General features: G+C 41.9%; 1 protein-coding gene across 5 annotated transcripts in view; it reads left to right on the top strand.

The window, feature by feature from the left end:
- Positions 1 to 4,108: 4,108 nt before the first annotated feature.
- RUNX1T1 (RUNX1 partner transcriptional co-repressor 1) overlaps positions 4,109 to 22,843 on the top strand; it is a 114,856-nt gene continuing 96,121 nt past the window's right edge. The window contains exon 1 of one of the 5 annotated variants that reach the window (XM_021543195.4): positions 4,109 to 4,311. Coding sequence is in view for 1 of the 5 variants with exons in the window: in XM_021543196.4 (XP_021398871.1) it covers positions 4,284 to 4,311 (28 nt within the window). In the remaining 4 variants the exon portion in view is untranslated. Of the gene's footprint in view, positions 4,312 to 4,349; positions 4,482 to 11,206; positions 11,502 to 22,843 lie in introns of those variants that run through there. The other 4 variants (XM_021543196.4, XM_077782939.2, XM_021543198.4 and 1 more) reach the window with 4 other exon arrangements.

Here is a 22,843-nt window from a genome sequence, read left to right as displayed (position 1 = left end):
TAAGCACAGAAAGAAAGGCAGGTAATATGTCAGCTCTTGCAGCATGTACATCACCTAGTGGACATGCTTTGCATACTAAAGGGTGGGGATGGGATCTATCCTGCAAATGCATATTTTCTGCTCATGTTATCAAGTGTTAATCCTGGTGTGTGTTTTCCACACATGTGGGGCTGCAAAGCGCACCCAGCAACTTGTGGCTCACCTATCCCAGCCCTTGCCAAGCCCCGGAGAGGGGGCAGCATTTCTGCAACACAGCACTTCTTTATGTTTTTGCTGCTTTTCTGTGCAGGGTTCAAAGCAGGATTTAGCCTGTATTCCCAAATAAACCAAAAATGATTTTCTGAAGAAAGCGTACGCGACATTGGCGTAATCCTGCAGCAGATTCCATCCCGCTGCAATCCTCTGCACTGCTCAACCTACAAAATGTGTGCAAACAGACTGAGGGGAAAACAAAGCGTGGCCCACACGAATATGCAAAATACACTTGCAAATTAGAGGGAAAATTGGAAAGATATGGTTAAGGCAAAGGTTTGTGAGTTAAAGCTATCGATGATCCAGCTTAGCATACTATCTGACTGTTTAGTTTTACACAAATATTTACTGCATCACTTCATGCAAATGAGAGCTTCTCAAGTGAATGCTGTTGTAGCTACCTACAGACCTGATCTGGATGCCAAGGCCCAATCCAGCTTCAGCAGAAGCAAACAGCGAGATCCTTGTGCACTTCATGGATTCTGAAAGTAAGCTTTTGGAAGTGGAAAACACATTTGTAGAGGAACATCCCTGAAAAAAAAAGGATGGACTTAATGTCTGAAGTGTGACTGGAAAAGTGTTTGAGGAGCATGAGTTCTGGATGGGAACATGTGACAATATGTAACACTCTGAGCTGCAAGGCAGTGACAATTAAGAGGGACATACTTGTCTCTATTTTTAAACAGCAATGAGGTGAGTTGATATTTAAGTTCTCTTCCAAGAATTTCAGTGCAGATGACTGCCCATAGTATAATTATTCACAGTAAAGACTGAGCCATGTTTCAGCTCTGAACATTTGATCGGTCTCTGTACAATCAAAATATAGTCAGATTTGGACAGCCTAGCAGGATATTTCTGACTTCCATGTGCAACTATACTTTAACCAGCCTTTCTCTCACACAATGTCACACAGTGATACACAGTGTAAATCCTTCATATGTCAAATCAGACATGGCATCTACAGTCTGCAGAAAAAAATGTGCAGGGTGTAAAGTTACCAAGTATTTGTGAGGTCTACTGTGAGGCTGCATTTTTTTTTTTTTTCCCTTCCTAAAACCTGAATTTATCTTCCAAAGAACATGTTTATTTTTCCTTTTTTTTTACACAAAAACCACATCTACCTTCTCTGGGAAATAAATATAGAAAAGCAAAAGGTATGGATAAGAGAAGTTTGCAATAAGCCAGGCTTCAAGCATCAGCTTTACAATATAACGATAAGACTCAATGGTTACAATCTTTTGTCATTTAGGAATCATGTCAATTCTCCCAGCATGTCTAAGAAAAATATAGTTACCATGAAGTAGTTGGCATTTAACACTCTCTACCACACTCCATTATCTGAGAAGGTTTTGTCCTTACTGGGAACAGTGAGAAATGTCATATAAGATGAGCCAGAGCTGGGAGTTTAAATAGGTGATTTCTGTATTTTTCTCATTATGAAATGAGACCACAGAAGTCTATAAACTTCATGGATATTAAATTGCTAATAGTTCAGATTAGATTTTCCAGACTTTTTAAATCTAAGCTGATGCTCATCCACTAAGTTGAACAGTAGTGCCTAGAAAGTTGATTGATCTTTTGGAGTGAATGTACACACCAAAGAGGAAGCATTGTAGGGTTTTTTAAAAAGCTGTAAACTGAGAATTAGGAGTCAGTGTTCAATCTGTGACAATTCGTCAAAACATGGTGTGAGACCACTGGCAAACCTCTTCTTTATTTGTCACCTTACACATAGAACAATTGGAACGAAAGTATCATGCCACAAAGATTTTCAAACTGAAATTTCTAAATCTGCTGAAGACAAAAGAAGCCTTATAAAATTTGATATATTTAGATTATTTTTAAATATTTGAAGATACTTTTTAAAAGAGTATCCCATAATTTTGGCTTTGAAATAGACCTCTGTAAAACAGATAGTTTTTAAATTAGAAATCAATGACAGACTTGTGGCTGCTCACCATCTTTGTAAATTGAAATCACAGTAGACCAAAACATGTCCTGATTTATGTAGTGTAGAGCTGAAATTACTCCAAATTCGACCCTGGATTACAAGATACTGACCAGTTCATTAAAGTTCCATATCCTGAAATGTCTGCAGAAAAGGTAGCTTTATCCAGATAATAAAATATATTTTAAACATATTTTCAAAATCAAACAAAATTTCAAAGCCAGCAACAGAGGCAAATACTGTTGTAAATATGCAGATAAATATAGATAAAAATATTTCCCCCCTTTTGGAAACGTGTATGCCTTTATAATAAACACACAGAATGCTACTTTGCATTCAATATGTCTATTTAAAATTAAGTATTTGTAAATTTGCAAGATCAGGCCTATAGTGTATGTGTGTGTGTGTGCGTGTGTGTACGTGTATGTACAGGAATAAAGAAAGCAGCTTGATTAGAAGTTCTATTCCATGCTCACTCTTTTACTTAACATCTAACATTGGAAAAAATGAAGCTAAATGTTCCAGCATTTCTGACAGTTCCAATCCATTATCTGCAATCTGAAAAAAAAAAAAGTACTTTTTTACAGTGAAGCAAATGTAAGAAGTTTTTTTTTTTTTCTCTTTGTGGAGACGCCTTCTTTATATGGTGACAACATGACAGCAGAGATACCAGTTAACTGTAGATTGTGTGACTGACAATAATATTCTCTGCAACACGTAGAAGGGAATAACTGATGAATCAGAAAATATATGGATGCCTACCGAAATGATTATGTAATGAAACACGAAGTCAAATGGTGGCATGCTTCTATTAATTGTAGATGATAGTAATTAATTTTCACTGCAGTTGTGATCATGTCGCTGCTTTCAGAAGAATCCAGAATCCCCTTCCAGGAAAGTGTGAAATTGCATCTGGGTTCTTCAAGCCATGAAAGACTATAAATTTCTTTTAAAATAAGAGAGGGAGGCCTTCCTAGATACTGTACTTTAGAAAGAGGAAAAAACAAAGAGAAAAAGAAAATGATAATTGTTTTCTCTAAGGCTATTATCTAATGCAAAAGCAAACAGTCTGACTGGAAATCAGCTAACAGAAGGGGATTAGAGAGTAGATCTGAGAGTGGCTTGATTTCTAGCACTGCTGTCTCTTCACACAGTGATGAGACACAGGCAGAGCAGCCAGGAGCTCTCCAGATGGCTAGAGAAAGTGTTTGTCTTGGGTTACTGCAGGGCAGTCTGGACTCTTAAAGCCGGGGAGGCATCATTAGGGAGCAAGTTAGATGTCCACCCAGTAAAAGCGAGCGAAAGAAAGAAAGAGTAGGCAGGCTGCCCGAGAGGGACCACGCTCGCCTATTGTTAACATATACTTGACCCCCACTAACCTCTTCACGACACAGATGTCTCCTACCTCTATCACCTCCCACTGCTTTAAGCCCTCCCCCCCTGCACCTGGGTAGCGGGGCCGGCCCGGCTGCCGGCAGTATGCTGCCTGCCTCGCGCGCTGCCTGCTAGCGGGAGCCGGGCGCAGCGAGCGGCGGCGGCGCAGCCTCGGCCGGGCGGCGGGCTCGGCTCCGCACCGCTCGGCTCCGCAACCCCGGCTCGGCTCGGCTTCGCCGCGGGCTCAGCTATGCGTCGGCTGCTCGGGGACAGACACAGACCCCGCCACTGACAGCGGCCGCTCCCTGCGCTCCACATCACGTTTGTCTGAGGCGGCGGCGGCGGCGGCAGCAGCAAGGAGAAGGACCTGGGCATTAACTATCTCGACTTGGAGACTTTGCTTTATTTTTGGTTCTTGTCCTTTCCCGTGGAACCAGTAGTCTCTCTCGAGCTGATCCTCCTTTAAAAAAAAAAAAAAAAAAAAAAAGAGCGAGAGAGGGTGGTGGGGGGGGTGGGGGGGGGAAGAGCAGCTGGAGTTTCTCCTCAGCTCGTTTTGACTTTTGTGGACGTGGATCATCTGGACTGGGAAGGGAAGCCGCGCGGCGCTGCTCTCCCCTTTCCCACCCCCTCGCCCCTCCAGCAGCCTGGGCTGCCGTCTCTCCCCCGAGCAGGACGGGAACTTTTATTTGCAGCTCGCAGCCCGTGGCGAATGGTGGGCATCTCCGGTCCTCTGCAGTGTGAGTACGGGCGCGGGCAGGGCTGGCTGGGCAGGGCGCGCCGGGGCGGGGGGAGCCCGAGCCCCTTTTCTTTCCCTTTCTCCTCTCCCGCAGGGCTCCCCGGGCTATGAGAGGCTCCCGTGGCTGTAACTAACCCAGGCGGACCGGGGCTGCTGCTGTGCCCGGGCCAGGTTAGCGCTGCATGCAGCCTTACACGCTCTGTCCCCGGCTTACAAACTAGCACCCCGGATACTGCTCAAGAGCTCAGAAACAACATAACCCAGTTTTGGCAGAAAATAACCCTCCCAGGCATATATTATAACAAAGCGTCAGATTTCTGTCTGGATTTAGGACTTGTCTTTTTCCTTCCTGCCTCCCCTCTCTCCAGGCTCTAGCGCTGGCCAGTGTGAGTTGGAGTGGCTGAAATATTTCTGATGGGATTGTTTTGTTTCGCTTGTTGTCTCACTACAATCATAGGTTTGTGCAGCACTGGCAACATCTTTTAGGACTATTTTGAAAGAAATATTTTAGGCTGTGCATGTCTCCTTTAGCTGATCCGCGGTCTTGCAAATAGCTTGTTTACTAAAACGACAGGATAACGCTAGGGATTGCATTTCCGAAACTGCCATACACTGTAACTGTGTCATCTCCTCTGGCTGTGCTGAAGGGTTCGATTCCATAAATTCGCAACAGGCCATTGATAAGGGAGATTGGAAGGATGAAAACCACATTCCCGGCCATTTAGACAAGCCTTTGACTTTTGCGGAGTTCGAGTCCTTTTGTTACTGCCAAAGTTGAGAAATTTGGTTTAGTGCAGGGAAGGATTTGCCACTCTAGCAGGAGCACCCGTGACTCCGTTTCAGAAGTAATTTATAGCGACCTAGCTGTCGTTCTTGTACTCCGCTCCCCTAGATGTTAGAGAGAAACCGAAAGTAACTAATCGGACGCAGCTCTTTAAATCGTTCATGCTGCAACCAGGAGCTAAAATGTTGCTTCCCTCAGTTCAGTGTTAAGTTTAAAGGAGGGAGCGAGAGGGTATGGGGAGCCGAAGCAGCCTCCCCCTCCTGCCTCCCAGGTTGCAGCCGGAGCCGGGCGCGGCGGGACCGCCCTGCCCGACAGCAGCCGGAGGCTCTCCGGCATCGCCGCTGTGGGCAACAGACGCCTCGAAGCCGCTCGGGTTTCTCTGGGAAGGCAGCCCTCCATCTTCCGATCCGTAGCAGGCTCTGCCCGCCGCCCCCTCCTACCTCTGCCATGCCCTAAATCACGGCAGGGAGACGATCCGTCTCTCGCAGCCGCCCGGCCGTGACGCCCGGGAGCCGGCAGCTCCCGCCCCGCAGGTAGCTCAGGAGCGGGCTGCGATCTGCTGAGTCCGCGGCAGCAAGTCTGACCGAAAGAGCTGCTTAAGTTTTCCACTGACAATCACAGCCGGGCGGGAAGCGCCTGCCTTCGCCTGCCTTCGCGGCCCCAAGGTGCGCTATGCACGACTGCGCGCCCGCCTGTGCGGGCGATGCTGAACGCGCCGAGGGCACAGCGCGGCGTGGCAAGGGCTGGGCAAGAATGGGTATATGTCTTTAAAATCAGCCTGCGGGAGCTGCCGGCTGTCTCTGGGAAAGCAGCAAATGCCAAACGCTTGGCTATTGGCGTAGCCCTGGCTAACTGGAAGAATGTCTTGTGAGTCTTGGTATGTACAGCCAAGCGTTTGCTCCAGCAAGTACTCCTGTGCTTAATGTAATGCTGACCCCTTTAACTTTTAACATCGCTTCTCCTAATTAATCTGTTCAGGCCCCAGACTTAAATGGCTGTCCACAGCTGCTGCAAATTGATTTATCCCCTGATGGTGGTCTGAGTTGCTGACCAAAGCAGGATTTTTTTCTCCTCCCCATTTTTAGTCTACTAATCTGTTTTGACTTATTTCCTACTTACAGTAATGCTTGAATGCTTTTTGAAGGACTTGGAAAATATCTTCCATAGACATGTAACTAGAAACATAATTATTGTATTTGTAAACACAATATGTTAGGGCTAAGGGTGAGTATAATTTATTTAACTACACGCTTGAAGCCTTACACTTCCGTCTTAATTTCTGCATCCTGACAGATGCAATGGAAAGTTTAAATAAGCAACTTTGTTAACTGAAGTTTGAGGCAAGATGTGAAAGACGATTTTGGAGTTGAATTCTATTGTTCAGATTTTCTGTTCAGCTTTTCTGTTAACGGCTTAGTGAATCTGGATAGCTGAGAGGATTGAAACTGGTTTCTAATGGTTGTTAAAGTTGATGCTTGACCTTTCCATGGGAAGTCTGAAAACCTCATTCAGTTTATTCTGGGCTGATTTCCTTAGGAAATTCAATATGATCAGGGAATTTCCTTCAGCTCAGCTGAATGGTAAAAAAGTTACTCCATCTTGTTTATGCATTCTGGTTTTAGCACTAGGTGTTTCTGTGTCTCCCCTTCAATAGGAAGATAATAGGAAAAGACAGGAGTATGGCTCATTCATAACTATACAGTCTGTGAAAATATGAAATTGGCAAAGGCTTTGTTAGGTGTGAGATTCACTGCAGATTTGCTGTAAAGGTTTACAATTGGGAGCTTACAATAACTATGCTTGATAATTGATAACTTAAGGTCAGTTTCATCATATCTGAACCTTCAGTATAATTGCTACTGTTTTCAATTAATGAGTCATTTTCCTTCACTGTCATGGGAAGCTCAACATCAATTGAAGAAAATGCCAAACTCCACCAAAAATCCAACAGACTCTTGAATCTGTTTGTGACTCTGGCAAGCTGGAGCCAGGCGAGGGGTACAAGAGATGATAGCAGGACTTCTTTCTGTCCTGTGCTTGCAGAAGGGTGAGCGGCTGGGTTCTTGAGCCATGAGCATGCTGTAGGGAGACAAGAACCATTCTGTTTGTAATGGAATGCAGACAGCAGTGTTAGGTCACTGCTTCCTGGCAACTGCTGCACAAGTTGTTTTTCTTCAAAGGCTTTGAGCTTTTAAATAGTTTCCAAAATCTTTTTAAGTAAAACGCTGCCTTCTACCATTTTTGACCACCTTAACTTGTTTTGTGCCTAAATAATGGACCAGTAAAACATCACACAGTATCTCTCATCTGTGTATGCTTAACACTATGTATGCCTGTATGCACATAGTTTTATACAGGCAGTATTGTTTTTGGAATAATGGGGGAGAAAAATAGCTCCACCTGGAGTGCTGGTCAGTGGATAGTCATTTCAGGACATTCTTCCCTGTCAAATCCTGTTTCTCACTTCCCTGAAATGAACTTCAGACGACAGGCGTTTAATGTGAAGCTCGCCTCACTGAGGTACTGTGCAGACTGCAAAAACTCCTCATTGCCAGACACTTTGGGTGAAATAGGCATCTGCAGTGTTTGCACTGGGGGTGATGGGAGAATAGGCTTGCAATTGTCATTTTCAACTTTCAAATCCACTTGCCACAGTCCATTACTGTTAAATCTTTAGCTAGTTGAATAAGGATATCAGTATGTTGCTATTGCAGGAGCTTCAGACTTTTTAGACTGGGGGGTGGAGGAGAAGGTCTTGTTCTTTGTTCTGTAGAAACTTAAGTTGTCATGCAGAGATCAAGAAGACTTAGTAGCTGAAATAAAACATGAATTTGCTGGTCTGAAGAGGCCATTTCTCATGGCTTGGCTAAAGAAATGTGAAAAGATAATTATTTTAATCTGAATACATTAAAAAAACTTGATCCATGTAGTTTGATCCATGCTCTTTTCCATGCAGTCTTTAACACAACCTACAATATGTAAGAAGTTGAAACTGACACTGAATTTAGTAATGAAAACGTAAAACATTAAAACTTTAAAACATTGGCTTCCAGGTTACATTGTCTTTGTGATGCTTCACATCAGAGATCTAAACCAGTTGGTTTAAAAACTGAACTTTAAAGGCAATGGGTCTTGGTTTTCCACATAGGCGTTCCTTTTTAAAGACCTGCTTTTAAAATGCACTTATCCTGTTCTTACTATTAACTTTATTAGTTTAATATATGGTAGCACAAATACATCAGGAAGTAGCAGACTGTGTGGTTTTGTGGATAAAGAAAAATGAACAGCAGACATAAAATCAAAGTCTGTTCTATCCTGCTCTTTAAAAGCTTTTTTTTTTTAATTTCCTCCCCTCCAAATTTTCATCTGAAAGACAATGACTTCCATCTTCATTTTTTTTCTGCCATCGATATGAAAGTTTCCAAATAACGTTTAGATAACAGTGGACATTTTAATAAAGTAAACATTAGTTCAGTATAATGGAGGTAATTGTAAGTGATAAGAGCAGAGCAGGTTATCTGTGTATTGTTTAAACAGAAGGAGCTATTTTGCACCATTTCCAGTAGCCATCTGTAGAGGAGAAGGGTTTGCACCTGTCTGTCCACACTAATTATAGATTAGGTCCAAAGAAATGAAATTTGAGTAGCTTTTCTTTTAATGAAATCCATGGTGATTTTATTGTAAATGTGTTTTGTGTACAGACAGTGATGGTTTGTCTGTGAGTAAAATAAATTGCTGTATGGCTTTTACGTACTTGTAGTTGTAAAGCAGGATACTGCTGCATTAACAAAGGTCCTGAATAAAAATGCAGTGCTCCATTTAAGCCCTAGGCTTCAGTGATGTCTTTTGCTAGGCTTAATCAAAAAGGTTCACTGTAGGCACAGTTATTTAGGGGTATGTTTCAGGGTAGACTTTTCAGTTATCATCACTTTCATGTCAATGTACTGGCATGTAGGTGGTCCTTTGCCTGAAATATGAGGCAGAAATTGTTTCATGTTAAATATGTACACATATACATACGGACTGTGTCAGAAATAGTTTCCTCTGGTTTAACCTATATTATTAAAAAAAAGTGGAAAGAGTGAGAAACGCATTCTGAAGTAAAAGGTCACATGAATTTCTACCACATCTGTTTATAGTAATTATGAACATAATTAACATAAGAATTACAAGTGAGGTAATGACAAGCTGAGCTATGAGATATTATGCCATAATAGTCATATGTTGGAATTCTCACATTATAGCACACTAGAATTCACATATTCAATGCAAGAAAGAAAATGTTAGATTTTTATCTATTTTAATGCTTCAAAACTTATCTGCCTGGGGCAGATGGACTTTCCGCTTTAGAGGAAGGTAACCTATTATTACAAGAGAGTCAGTTGAAATTAAGATTTCTAGCCTGCAGCTTGGACTTTGAGACAGCTGTGCTTATGGAACGCCACTTCTGTTACACATTTGTATTCTGATTGTATTTATTTTATTAATACACAATGTTTTATTTTTAAATGTGTTTTCACAGCAAACTGCTTACATTAGGAAGGACCCTGGATTAGTTTCTTTTTTTAGAGTTTTGTGATTTGAGTAATAAAAGTATGGTCAACATAGACATAAGATGCACATGGTGACCCTGCAAGATGAGAATCTGGCCAATCCTAAATTAGTTCCTAAATCATGGAATATGTTCAAGGAAAAGCTCTGTAACAGAAATAACAAAAAAGAGCAGTCTCTAATTTGTGTGTAATAGTTTGAAATAATATATGCAGAAAAAAAATCTCTGTATTACCTTGCAGGTTGAATTAATTGAAAAGTCACTTATCTTTAGAAATGCGTAGAACATGCCATTAAGTTTAGGAGCTAAGGTTTCAAACAAGTTGACTAACTTTTGTAATATGACCTGTCTGATTACCTCCAAATACGGTTGTCACGCAACTGACAACTGGAGGAAGTTCAGGGAGAAGTGGCCCTTCTTCAGGGTAAAAATACTGGCTGAGGAATGCATAGTAAATTTGACATGTGAAAATCAGTTTGCCTTCACTTAAAAATCAAGGTCCTGGTTTTGCGATAGGAACATTTGGCCAACTGCTGTCTTTCCAAGGCTAAACATATAGAGTGGTTTATGAAAAAAAATATTACCTTGTGCTATGTCTCAGTGATACCAAGAGGTTTTCACATTATTGGATTAGTGGAGGATTTGTGACAGACCCCTTTTTTATCTGACATTCATTGCAGTGACACGATTTTCACACACATGCCCTTCCCCCATCTAGGTTCTGGTTTTCACTTTGTATTATGTGTCAAATTCCTTTTATTCCTTTTCTTGTGGAATAAACTGCTATCTTGGACGAGTGATTTTGGAAGGAGTTTTGCACTGAACAATGCCAGTCTCACTTCAGCATGCTGTCATTTTCCTCCTCCCTCCTTCGTGCAATGGAAATGTGTTTCCTAACAAAAAAGTGTTGATTCCCACGGAGAAACATTTTAGAAACTTTAAAACCTGAGCTCATAGAGTGCCTGGTGCTGGCATAGCTATTCTGCCGGTTTGCTGCACTTATGGTAGGCAGGCCAGGCCACTTTGCTGTCCCTGCTTTCCATGCTTCGTGCTAACCCTGTGCTCTTGGATGAATCCCGACAAAACAGCCCCTCAGTTTTCACAGAACCTGAGTTGTGAAGTATAGGGACCTACTTCTCCTTATCGCTCATTCTCTGGTGAATGATGCCACCACTTTGTAGCAACAGTGCTGCGTTCAGGCTCTTACGCCAACGGTGACAATAAGCAGGCTGGATTAGGTAGGGACTTGGCCAAACTGGGAGCGCACAGAGTCTGTGATCGTACTGGGCCAGCGGCCGCCGTGCTCCGTGCGGGCATTAGGCACGGTGTGTGAGGAGGTAGCCGGGCCGCAGCAGTAGGTACGGCCTGTGAAATGAGAGCCGGGCTGCAGGCAGTCACTGGGACGATCGCCTTAGCGGGGGTGGTGGCGGCGACCTCCGGCAGAGGAGCCTTGGGGAGCCAGCGCTGCGCGACCCCTGGCCGGCTCCTTATCCTGGAGAGGTGCTGGGAGCCGGCCCCAGGGCAGGCGCCCGCAGACCTGGGCACCGCCGCCTTCTCCCGCGGTGGGCGGTGCGGAGGTGGCGCCTCTCCTCGTGCCGGGCGCGGCCTCCCCGGGGACCCCGGGCCGGCTCCAGCCGCGCTCCGGCCCCGCTGCCCCGCTCATCCTCCGGCCGCCATCTGGGCCGCGCTGATACCGTAATCGGCCCGATGCACGCCGCCGTGCCGCCCCCCCCGCGCCGGCGGGGCCGCGGAGCCGCGATGCTCCGTCCCTGCGCCGCAGATAAGCCGCGAGGCGCGTGAGGCGCACAACGCTGGGGCCGCGCCGGCGCCGCCTCGTCCCTCCCGCCGGCGGAAGGTAAAACCCCCCGCGGGCGGCAGGCGGAGGGGCGGGCGGGGGACGCCCCTCGCCGCCTCGCACCGCCCGGTCCGGCCTGGCCCGGCACGGCTCGCTCCGGCTGCACAGTCGATAGGCGCAGGGAGAAGTGAAGATGTAACCACTTATTATCTCCCCCCGGGGCGGGCGGGGATTTACGGACAGAGATGAGCCGGCGGGGAGACGGGATGTGCCTTTTGTTGTGCTGCCTCCCCCCGGCCCGGGCAGCCCCGAGGGGAGCGGAGAGGGGCTCGCCTGCCGCGCTGGCCGCGGGGAGGGAGGAGGTGGCCGCAGAACAAAGGTGGAGACTAAGGGACCCCACTTGAAACACAGCCCAGAGGAACAGAGAGGGCCGTGCCTGGGTGTCTGCGGGACGGCGTGGAGGAGCCCCGGCCTGGGGAGGCAGCGGGGCCGAGGGGATGTGACAGCCCCGGCCTGTCATGCCCGGGCACCCACCGCTCACTCCTGGCGTGGTTCCAGTGAAGGCTGCTAACTTCCAAAATTCCCGAAGGGGATGACACCAGGCTTCAGGAAAAGTGCCCTGTTTGCTCTTTCTTTTTTGTTGTTTTGGATGGACTTCTGGTGGTGCTTTTTAAGTTCTCTTCCAGATTAAAATGAATTGCATGCTCAGTGTGTGCACACGTGGTGCTTTAGAGAACGGCTTTAAACAATTACCTTTATATTTAAAAGTTTGAAATATTTATACTGCCGTTTCACTTTGTCAAGTGTTTGCACAGATAGATATATAGATATGATCTGGTAACTAAAAGCCTAATTAAAATTTGTTTAAAGCCAGGGGGGCATGTATTCTTGTTGACAGCAGTAGATCGATAGGGTAAGACAATAGAGCCCCATTATTTTACTTCCATTGACTGAACATATTGACATTTCAGGTTTGCGATTGCCTCAGTGAGCATGATGAAACACTGAAATTCATGAACCAACTGTCTGGAGTGGCACATATATTACTGTATGTCATCTCTGCCTTCAGGTTACCTTATCACTGAAGCAGAATGGTAATGGATGGCAGCAGAGTACTTCAGGGGGGTGAGGGCTCTATCAGTTAAGAAGCTGACACGTAGCAGGTTTCAGGAGTATCTTTAATTACACCTAGAATTATGTACAAAGGAAGATGGTCCTTGTTACCCGCTGCTGCGCTTCAGAGTTTACAGGCTCAGAAGCAGACGGGATAACAAGGTACTTACGTGTCATTTTTTATATACATGACTTGAACCGTTTAACTTTTGCAGGAACCCAAGGATTTCTGGTTGTGCTGTTTGCATGCTCGCCATGTTCACCAATGGCAGCATCTCAACCCAGTCTTGATGCTCAAGTTCCAGAGCATCTGCTAGACCTTCTCCCAGTCGGAAGACTGCAAAGGAAACAAAGAACAACTTTGAAATAAATAAATGCCCTTTGAGTTTCTCTCCCCTCAACATGTTCAAACAACAGTGCTTGGGGAATTCAGTACAGTGAGACTATAGCGGATTGAAGCATACATGCATATATGTATATCTATATATATATATACACATACGCATTTTTTCTTTGCTATAAGCACCATAAAAAGAAATGTCTGGGCAATATGTGCACATGAATGCATAATTGTATATATCAGTTTATATGATTGCATATAAATGCATATATAAAGAAGACCCCTGTCTGCAGAGCATGCAATGTGTTTATTATTTCAGAGGCTTTCACATCATCTTTAAAATCTAGCTGACTGTAGAATGAAACCCATCAAGACAGTGCAGGGATAGAGACTGAAATTAATTTAAAGCAGACAAAGAGCAAATACAGAAGAGTCGTTATGATTTAACTAATTTTTAAAAGTAAGTGGACTGAAAATATAAAATGTATTTTGTGTGCCATCTACTCAGCAATTGTTGCCATCAAGTGGACTGCCGATGCCCTTTAAGATGGTAAAAAGAAAACTAGTCCTTTATACCATTTTCCTGAAAATGTTAGGTTTCTGTTTGATCAGCAGGTGCTGTTGAGATGAAAGCCATGTGTAAATTTTCAGAAGGCCAAAAGTGTCAATTCAGAAAAGGAAAGTGATAAGAGAAAATGCAATCAGTTTTCCTGTTTTCAATTTGTGCAGGATTTGAAGAGCTGTTTTGTTAAACTGCTACATCTGCTCCAATATGAATATTGAACTACTTCCACTAAAAATAACACCCTATAATTTGGAAGCCATTGCAATCTTTTGTTAATGCAAGTGGGTTATTTGAAAAAAAAAAATCTATTCTGAAAAATCTCCTGCCTAATGTGCATTTTTGTTTATCGGCACTTTTATCTTCAGCAGATAAAATGGCATTATGCAATTAGGCCCATATCTATTTGAACTGGAAAAATGACACTGGATAGCTGAATGCCACTATGTTGGTAAAAGGATTTAACTCGTACTTTTGAAATAATTTTATTAATAAACTATGATTGTATCTTAAAATGACATGTGGCTGTTTCCCCATTGCAGCAATACAGCTTTACTTACTACTGAGGACCTTGAGCAATGTAAGGATGTTCAGTATATGACACAACTTTCTTTGGCTTGTTTCATTCCTGATATACCTGCAAATCTTAAGTTTAGGCTCAAAAAGGACATTCTAGTTAATGGGGATTTTGGAGTAACTTTTTCCATGGTAAATGAAATGATAGTCATATTTGAATGCATATATACAAAAATATTCATGGTTGTGGAGCTGCTAATCCAAGTTAATTCTATGACTTGGAAAGCATGGTATTGGTAGAGCATACATTTTTCTATCATAAATATCTCTGGAGAACATAACACTGTTGCTTCCTAATTAAAAAAAAAAATCAAAAAAACTCGATGATAACCTAATGGAAAAGATATGTGTTAATTTTTTAAAATAAGGATCTAAATGAAGAAGGGATAATTCACTGTTAAATCTATGGAGCTCTGTGTTAATTTGTGGAGCTACTACTTAACATGAGTAAATGTGCAGAATAGGATGAGAGTTTTTATTGCTTTATTTCAACATAGCAAATTAAAATTACCTGGTTTTAATATTGGAATGGGTTTTAGCTGTTGAATTCTAATCTAATCTAGTAGTCAGGAACTAATTTTTTTGGTAGGTGTCTGCATGGAAAAGTGCCTTGTAGATGCTTCTGTTTGGTTTTGCAATTGTATTTATACACTTTTGACCTTGGGGGATTTTCCTCAAAGTGATCTACAGATCAGAAATAATTAAAATTCAATAAATGACATTTAAATGTAGAATGGATTCTGTGTGAGATGCGTGCTCGTGGTAGGTTGTCTAGAAGTCTGTGGCATGTCTACTTCATAGTTTGTATTCCCTAGCATAACTGTGTGCACACATGTGCATAAATTTATATTGAATGACAGAGGGATAATTATTTATACAGATTTTATCCAAAACTCTGTGCTCTCCTGAAACATAACAAAAAGCCTCCCTCCCCGGAAGAGTGTTTACATCCCGTGACAGTCACTAGATTCAAATCTTCTCAACATGAAAGTTGTTTCCTTTCCTCCAAACCTTCTTTTCCCCAACAAAGCTAACCCTGTTAAACCTCACCTTCTGTGGGATGTATACATAGTTATAGACATATGTACGAGAAGTAAATATTACAGAAAACATGGCCGATTGGGGCAAAATGTCTGTAGCCTTAAATAGCTGGTGATATCTGCCAACAGCAGGAGCGGCGCTGAGGAGGCCCTACCTCGGCTGACCCGGGATGTGAGAGCCTTGGGGAGCCTGGTGTTCGTGCTCAGCGCCTGAGTGGAGCTTTCTGCTCGCAGATACTGCCGAGCAAACGCTCTGGCGCACTGTGTGAGAGCAGAGACTGCCTACCTGAAGGGTTCTGAAACCAAGGAGCTTTTTACTTTGGTTGTTGGATTTTCTGGTACTTTGCACAGGGCTTGGGGTGGAGCCCAGCCCCAAAAGAAAGATTATAGCTGCATGCAGGGTGTCCAGATTTTCTTATCTAAGTGTTCTGAACACATTCATGGGAGTGTTCTGTTTTCTTAATCTTTGCCAGAAATGCTGCATACAGTTTTGCTGTTCCCGTTGAATTGTTGCCATATTTAACTCCACGGTTGTGAATGGAAATGTGAATGCTTTAATGTTCTCTCCCGTTTTCTGTAACACATTGTGGGATGCCTGGAAAGGGAAGGCATCCTAGGTACTCAAAAGTATTTCAGAATACACAAAAAGAATTTAATTGAAGTTCTGAAACTTGGGTTTGTTTATGTGTAGTTTTTGGGCATATGTGATATGGTGACTTATTTAAGGAATATATTTTTATACTCAGCATTATTTATTGAATGTAGTGTTCATGAAAGTACAGTTGTGTTGTACAGAACTGTATAGCAACAATATTCCTGCATGATCCCATATTTTAACATTGATTTGGGATCCTCATGGGATAGCTCATGATTTTTTAAATAATTTTGAAAGGCATTTGATTCATTGCCATTTCTATGTCTATCAAGACAGGTATACTCTGGTGTTTACAGTACAGTAAATGTGCAAAGCTCATGGAGTATAGATACTAGGTTCTTTTGGAAATTAGGTTGCAGTATGGAAAGACAGAAGACTCCACCTAGTGGAGTGGAATTAATATGCACATGGTGGCAGGCAGGGGTGTGTAATAAAATACGTAACATTTATGGAGAGCCGAGTTGCTACAGAGAGTAAAACCTAGGAATTCAGACAAGCATCTGAGGCTATGGTTGTATGACCATTAGAAATTGTAACAGGCTGTAGTTACTTTTGGAGCTTTAGGAGGCTTATCTATGTCTGCCATGTTGGTTGTTAATATGCAGTTTGCATAAGTAGTAGGCATTACCACTAGTTTTTTTCTTTTGTGGTGTCTTTTATTTGGAGATCTGTTGTCTACATTTTTTAATTTCTGATGGTGACCCCTCAGGAACCCCTTTTGCTTGTGGCCCAGGTGCCATTTTAAATACCTCGGAAAAAAAAAAAAAAGGACCAACAATTTAGCTCCCAAAAATCACCACTTTTTGTCCCACAACTACTTATTTTTCAGAGTACCTTTTCTGGTTTTTGCTTCTTTTACTTCAGTAATGACAGTATCAGAATGTTGGTTCTGCATGTTACCATGATAGGTTGTATGGCATGTTGACTAAGGCTGTGTGTACTTTCTGGGAGTCACAAGGTTTAACAAACTCTCTGATGAAGCATCAGATTGTATGGGGTTTTGTGCCTGTGCTTTATTGTCCCATTGGTTTGGTCACATTGTGCTCCTAGGATGTAATAAAAAGAATTTTAAAGCTGGGATGCAAGTGAACATCCATCCTGTTCACCTAAGATATTGGCCTGATATCCTCTTGGAAAATTAATTTTAACATTGAATCACACATGCATTGGACAAGTTCAGGAAGAGAACTCCCCAAGACCAGCTCAGGCTTTGACAGTGAGAGAGTGAGGCTATTGCCAGAAAATGGGATGATTAAGGTGCAACAGAGGAGACAGAATGATGCAAAGGATATTTGGGAAGAGTGCTCCAAAGGAGTGCTTCCAGTGAAATCCAGGTGGGGTTTGTTGCCAGAGCCATTAAAGCATAATGGTGCCAGAAAAAGCTGCCAACAAATGTGGGAATAATGGCACCTATGGGTGTGCTGTCAACGGATGGTACTGCCAGGATGATTTTTTATTTTTTTTTAATGGTGACATTGCTAAAAGTATTTAAGGGTAATGTTATAGGAAGTGTTTTAGTGAGTGAAGTCACTGAGTTCCAGGAACCATTAAGCAAAACCTGTTTCATGACTCTACTATTTATTATTTTAAAGCTGGATGGCAAACCACTTGATGCTGGAAAAGCAAGCTGCAACCTGTATTAAAGTATGCTGCAGGTGGACAAGGAAAGCATCCTACTGAACTGAATAGCCCAAGGTAGTTTCTGAATGTTGTACACATTTCATGTGCACCATGATAAATTAATGCAACTCTATGCATCAGCAGAGCTTGTAAACATTGAATTAAATACTGGAGTTCAGACCTTACGTGGTACTCCTATACCTAGTTCTCACTGAAGACAGTGTTTCTTTAGTTAAAATGACAGTCTGAGGAGCTGAGCCCTTAGGCTTTCTGTGCTCCCATCTCACCTCCATGATCTTGAGAATACATTTTTAAGACTGGTTCTCAGACTTAGATCTAGATCTCTCCCTAATAAAATGGGCAAGCACAGGTCTCAGTGTAAAGCAAGGACATTCTTTTTGAATTGTAAATCACAGACTTACCTGACAAGACTTCCATATAAAGGAGAGAAAAAGCCTATTCTTTCCATAATAATGCTTGCAGATTCCTATTGAGTCCATTGGGCCAGGATTCTCAACTTGTGTATCCTAAGATGTGTTTTAAATTGTGTTTAAGCCTGCTGCCTGCTCCAGACTTCTTCCAGAGGAGTTGACAGCTACGGTAAATACCAGCTACAGTAGTTAGAAGGGGGGAATCAGTGTGTAATTTCCCTTCCACATTCTGGGATTTATTGGTCCCACGCTCTTCACCTGGGGAGCCTCTGACATTAATTTTATTTTTTTGTTTGTTTGTTTTGCTTTGTTTTGTTTTTGTTTGTTTGTTAATTTGTTTTTAAATCTAGGCCTCTATTTCACTCTCTCTACAGAGCTATTATTGGCCACTATTGTTTTTATTATTCCATGGCTTCTCTGGGAAGAGAAGGATGGGCAGGACCTCAGTGACATTGCCAGAGCAAGTCATCAGTGGCCATATCTGCCCCTTAGGAGGTCACAGGAAACAGGTGGCTCTGTTTATTGTCCTTACTCCCAACTCTTGTCCTTCCTGGAAGGAATTTAGAAGTGGTCAGGAAGTGTCAGGCCTACTGTGTCCCCCCAGGTTCGCTACTTCAGGCATTCATAATAATTTGAGGTATGTGCCAAGAAAAGGAGACTGTATGGGAATCCTTACTCTCCTTTTTAAGCTGAGTGGCTACCTGGCTGGGAGGGCAGAATCCTGTTGTTGCAGAGTATGTTTGGGATTGCAGCTGGAATCCAGCAAAGTAACAAATAATTATATGAAAAAAAGTATTTTCCTATCATACACTGTTTTCTTTCTTTCAAGATAATCATAAAAAGTACTAGGTAAGCAAACTACAAAAACTCAAGAGGTGCATGAAATATTTCTGGAAACTATGATCCACTTTTATCTGGTGAGTTGAGGATGCTGAATGTCAGTGTATTTTCTGCTTAGGCCAGTTTTAATTGTCTTTGTTGCTACTGTACCATCAGTAGTCATGGATCTCTAAGTGGCACTCAGTCCTGTTCTTTGGAAAATCAGTTAGGGTCTTGCTTCTTTATATGAGCTTCTTGTTAACAGCTTGCTTGATGTTTTTTAGCAGTGAAGGTGCACAGCATTGCTGAGTATCTCACTGCCAATGTGGCACCCAGTGCTGTAAGCCACATTTTGAATTGACCAGTAATGTTGCTATAAAATGTCTTTTGGAAAGTATTCACTCACCTTGGAAGTGATGTGAATTGAGTAATAAATATACTAATTATTTATCTGCCATATGCATTTGGGGTGAAAACTCTGAGCTTCTGCTAAGGTGTACTCTTGGTATTACTGAGACTACTTGGCTAAATAAGGTGGGCTGTAGGATTATGTGGTTGGTGAATCACACTTGTTTCTGAATCACTCTTAGAAAATACCATCCTGAAATGCTAGCAGATAATTAACACATTGTGCTTGGACTGGTACATTATTTAAAGAATAGCGTTTTAAAGTAGAATATTTTGTAAAATGTTAGTTTAAGAACCATTTTGCAATTTACTTTCATCAAACCCATTGTTCCTCCTTCAGAAGGGAAAAGGTGTCAGTATTGTGGAAAAATATCTGATTTTTATCCTGCTATTTGCTATTTAAGCTCCCTTATTTTCAGTGCAAGGAGATCAGCTGACAACAGCAGCAACCAAATCATGTTTGCAGCTGGGCAATTACAGTAGACCCTAAGATCTGCAACTGTCAACCATGAACGCAGATGCCTTCAAAGTTCTGTTTTTCTTCCGTGTGGAAGTCGTTGGCATGGAACAGATGCCTTCATTTTGGAGAAACCAACCGCTGGATATAATTGGTTCTCTCTTGTCTTGTCCTCTAGGGACAGTCTCTCGCAGATGAAATTAGATGAGAGGAGAAAAAAAAAGACACAGGCACACACGCTTGCACATGACATGAAGCAGGAGTTTTCAGGATCCCTCTCTGTTTTGTCACGTGGAACTGTTTTCAGCTGGAAGATTTCATTCCATTTTTAGCACTCCACACACACACGATGATGCTATATGAAAAACGTGAAAATGAAAATATGTATCTGGCCAAAGTTTATTATTAATCTAGGCATGCTTGTTTAGAAATAAGACAAGCATATCCATTCCATATTACTTTAGTGTTAAATGTTGACTTTGTGATATCTGTTAGTGCTGCAGTCTCAGAAATTTAAAGTTAAATCTCAGATAAGACAAGATGCTTTAAAAACTGTTTTATTGCAGTTTTGGAATCAAAGTATTTTTATCAAATTTTTTGGTAGTTGTTAACACGGGAGGAAAAAAGCAAGTAACAGACTTAAAAATTCACCTAGCATTACAGGCATTCAATTAAGAAAGCATCTTTACAGGAACTTCGGCGGAGTTAGTCTGATGGACACCTGTGATGTGCCATTTCTGGGAGCCCTGTGGTAGGGTACCGAAGTGACTGTGTCTGGCAGTGATTGTGGGTACCAAAAATGAAATGATGGCAAATGGACATACAGGCTATAACAGAGAAGGAGAATCTGCCTACACGGTGCCTGTCAAAGAGTTTCTGTCATCCCCTCTCTGCCCCGGTGTAAGAACTATCAAACCACTGTGGTTTGTGTTACTTAATTATACTCTTAAAATAAATGTATACCAACTTTAGATCACCTTATTAAGTTCAGTTGTGAACTGTGACAGTCAGGCAGTGCTGTGTATTCTTGGGTAGACTGGGTACATCCAGGAGGTGGGTGCAGCAGGGATCAGGGGCTGCCAGGAAGTAAAACTGCCATTGCTGGTATCCAAGACTCTGGAGGCCTCATCTCTGAATGCCTTTTGTTTATTAAGTTTTATTTCCTAGTAGAAGTTGGGGTTTTTGGTTTTGGTTGTGGTTATTTTTTAAAATTTAAATAGATTTTGCAGTTTGAGGTATCAGTCTCTATTTTACATGATGCATTTGCTACCTACTGTAATAGTAATGTCACCAGCAGTGAAAACTGTCAGGAGTTACCTTGGTCCTGCCTGGGTAGAGTTGGCAAAGGAAGTTGGCAGTTTAGACACTTGATGTAGCTGGATGGCTGCCCTGTGCTGTGCTCCTTTGTTTCCTGCTAACCCCCGGGAGCTGTGTGGGTGGAGGGACTTTCGGCAGTTAGAAGGAAGCCCCAGGTAAACTTGTTTTAGAACTGATGACTCTTCAGCTTTTATAGAGAGAGATTCTTTGCTGTGGGACTCCAGTTCTGATTCACAGAACTTGAATGCGACACTGTGCTTGCTCTTAGCATTATATTTCTGAAGAATGGCATATTAAAGGGAAAATTTAACTGGGGAAGTGCTTAGGTGATGAAGGGATTTCTGGCAGTAACTAGGAAGCGCAATAATGGTTTGTTTCATTTGAGGCTGATCCTGATATTTGTAGTCTTTACATCCTATTAGTTCCTTGAAAGATAAGCTGATACAAGAATGATTTGCCAGGGCCAATGGCTCTTCTAAAAGTCTTGGCTCAGGTTATATCCCTCTTCTCTACACATACAAGATAAAAGCACTGTGAATATGAGGTTAACTGAATTCAAATAGAAGACACTCTAGAGTTATTGCATTCCTTAGAAAATAAATACATTTCTCATATGGTTGAGATTGATCAAAAAAGTATTCTGTATGCCAGTGATTACATTCCCATCTGTGATTAAGGTTTTCTGTCTGCATCTGGTTTTCACATTATATTTCTGTAACAGGAATCCTTTATATGGCAGAGTTCACTCTCTGTATTTTCTATTAGCTGCAGCTTGAACTACTGCACGGATCGCAGATTTACACATGTGGTTTTCATTACTTCATACCATTGAGAAAAAGTAATATTTGTTTGGGAAAGTATGTTTTTCAAAATTTCCATGGTAATACAACATGTTGATCCTTTTTTATAACACTCATGTAAGACTACAAATTGTTTGAGGCATTCTGCTTTCACTGGAGGTTCAGACATTAGACAGCTTTCCATGTACATTCAAGCAACAGCAGCAGTTTACAATTCAGGAAGCAAAAATACATTTAAAGAAGGAGATTAGTGTAGAATGGGTATAGCAAAATGCATCCATCACTTTGGAAAATGTGGCAAATAGAAAAAACTAACAGGGGCCTGAAACAAAGGAAGAGTAGCAAATTGAAGTGATGTCTTCATTGTAAAGCAGATGACAAATTTTTTTTTTTTTAACTTTTTTACAGTAAGATGTTTAAAATCTTTTACCAGCTATGGAAAATGAGTATGCTATTCGTCAAAATTACTGAATTTTTATTTATTACATAGTTTATTGACCATAATTGTTTCTAGTGGCCAAATTAGAAATGGTTAGCAAAACATGAATATATCTTTACAGATGTGTAACTCTGAATCCAAAATATGATGTATTCCACTATAAGACAGTATTTCAGCCAGATTGTGCTCTTGCCACTTGGTAGCAGACTTAATGTTTAATGATCTCAGTGAAATTAATAGGGCCACTTGGTCAGTGGAGAATTTTTCACTTTTGGTAGGATTTATGGGTTTATGACCATAAAAATCAGATCAAACAATAACAATACAATGCTGCATGCATTTATAGAAATTTAAAGTGTTTTGAAAAAGTCTGGGCAATTGAAAAGTACACAATTCATGCTAGAGGCACAACTGAAAGGTAAATTTATTGCCTATGTAAGAACATTGTGACAACTAGAGAATTACATACAAAATAAAAATAATTTTATTAAACTAGTTATTGTACCCAAGTTGTGGAGTCCTAACCACATTTTGGAGGTTATTTTCCAAATGCCAGAGGCAGTTGTGTCACTTTGAGAGCTCCACAGCTGCCAAATCTGGGTAGAGTCCTGCAGTCCTTACCACTTGTTTTCACTGAAATCAGTGGAATTTTGGCTTCTCTCAGGACTGTGGGGAAACGTCCGACCATGACAGCTGGAAAGAAAGAAAGGACTTTGGTGAACTCCTTTGTTCTGTAACCTTAACTTTAACTTGGGAAGGTTTGTTTTGATTTGAGAAGCGTGCTTCTTTGTGGGAAAGATTGCAATTTCTAGCACAAACAAAAAT

This window comes from Lonchura striata, chromosome 2 (assembly GCF_050655825.1).
Source record: "Lonchura striata isolate lonStrDom1 chromosome 2, ASM5065582v1, whole genome shotgun sequence".
Taxonomy (NCBI): Eukaryota; Metazoa; Chordata; class Aves; order Passeriformes; family Estrildidae; genus Lonchura; species Lonchura striata.
The sequence above is the reverse complement of the archived record's forward strand: the minus strand, read 5'-3'. Positions and strand labels throughout refer to the sequence as shown.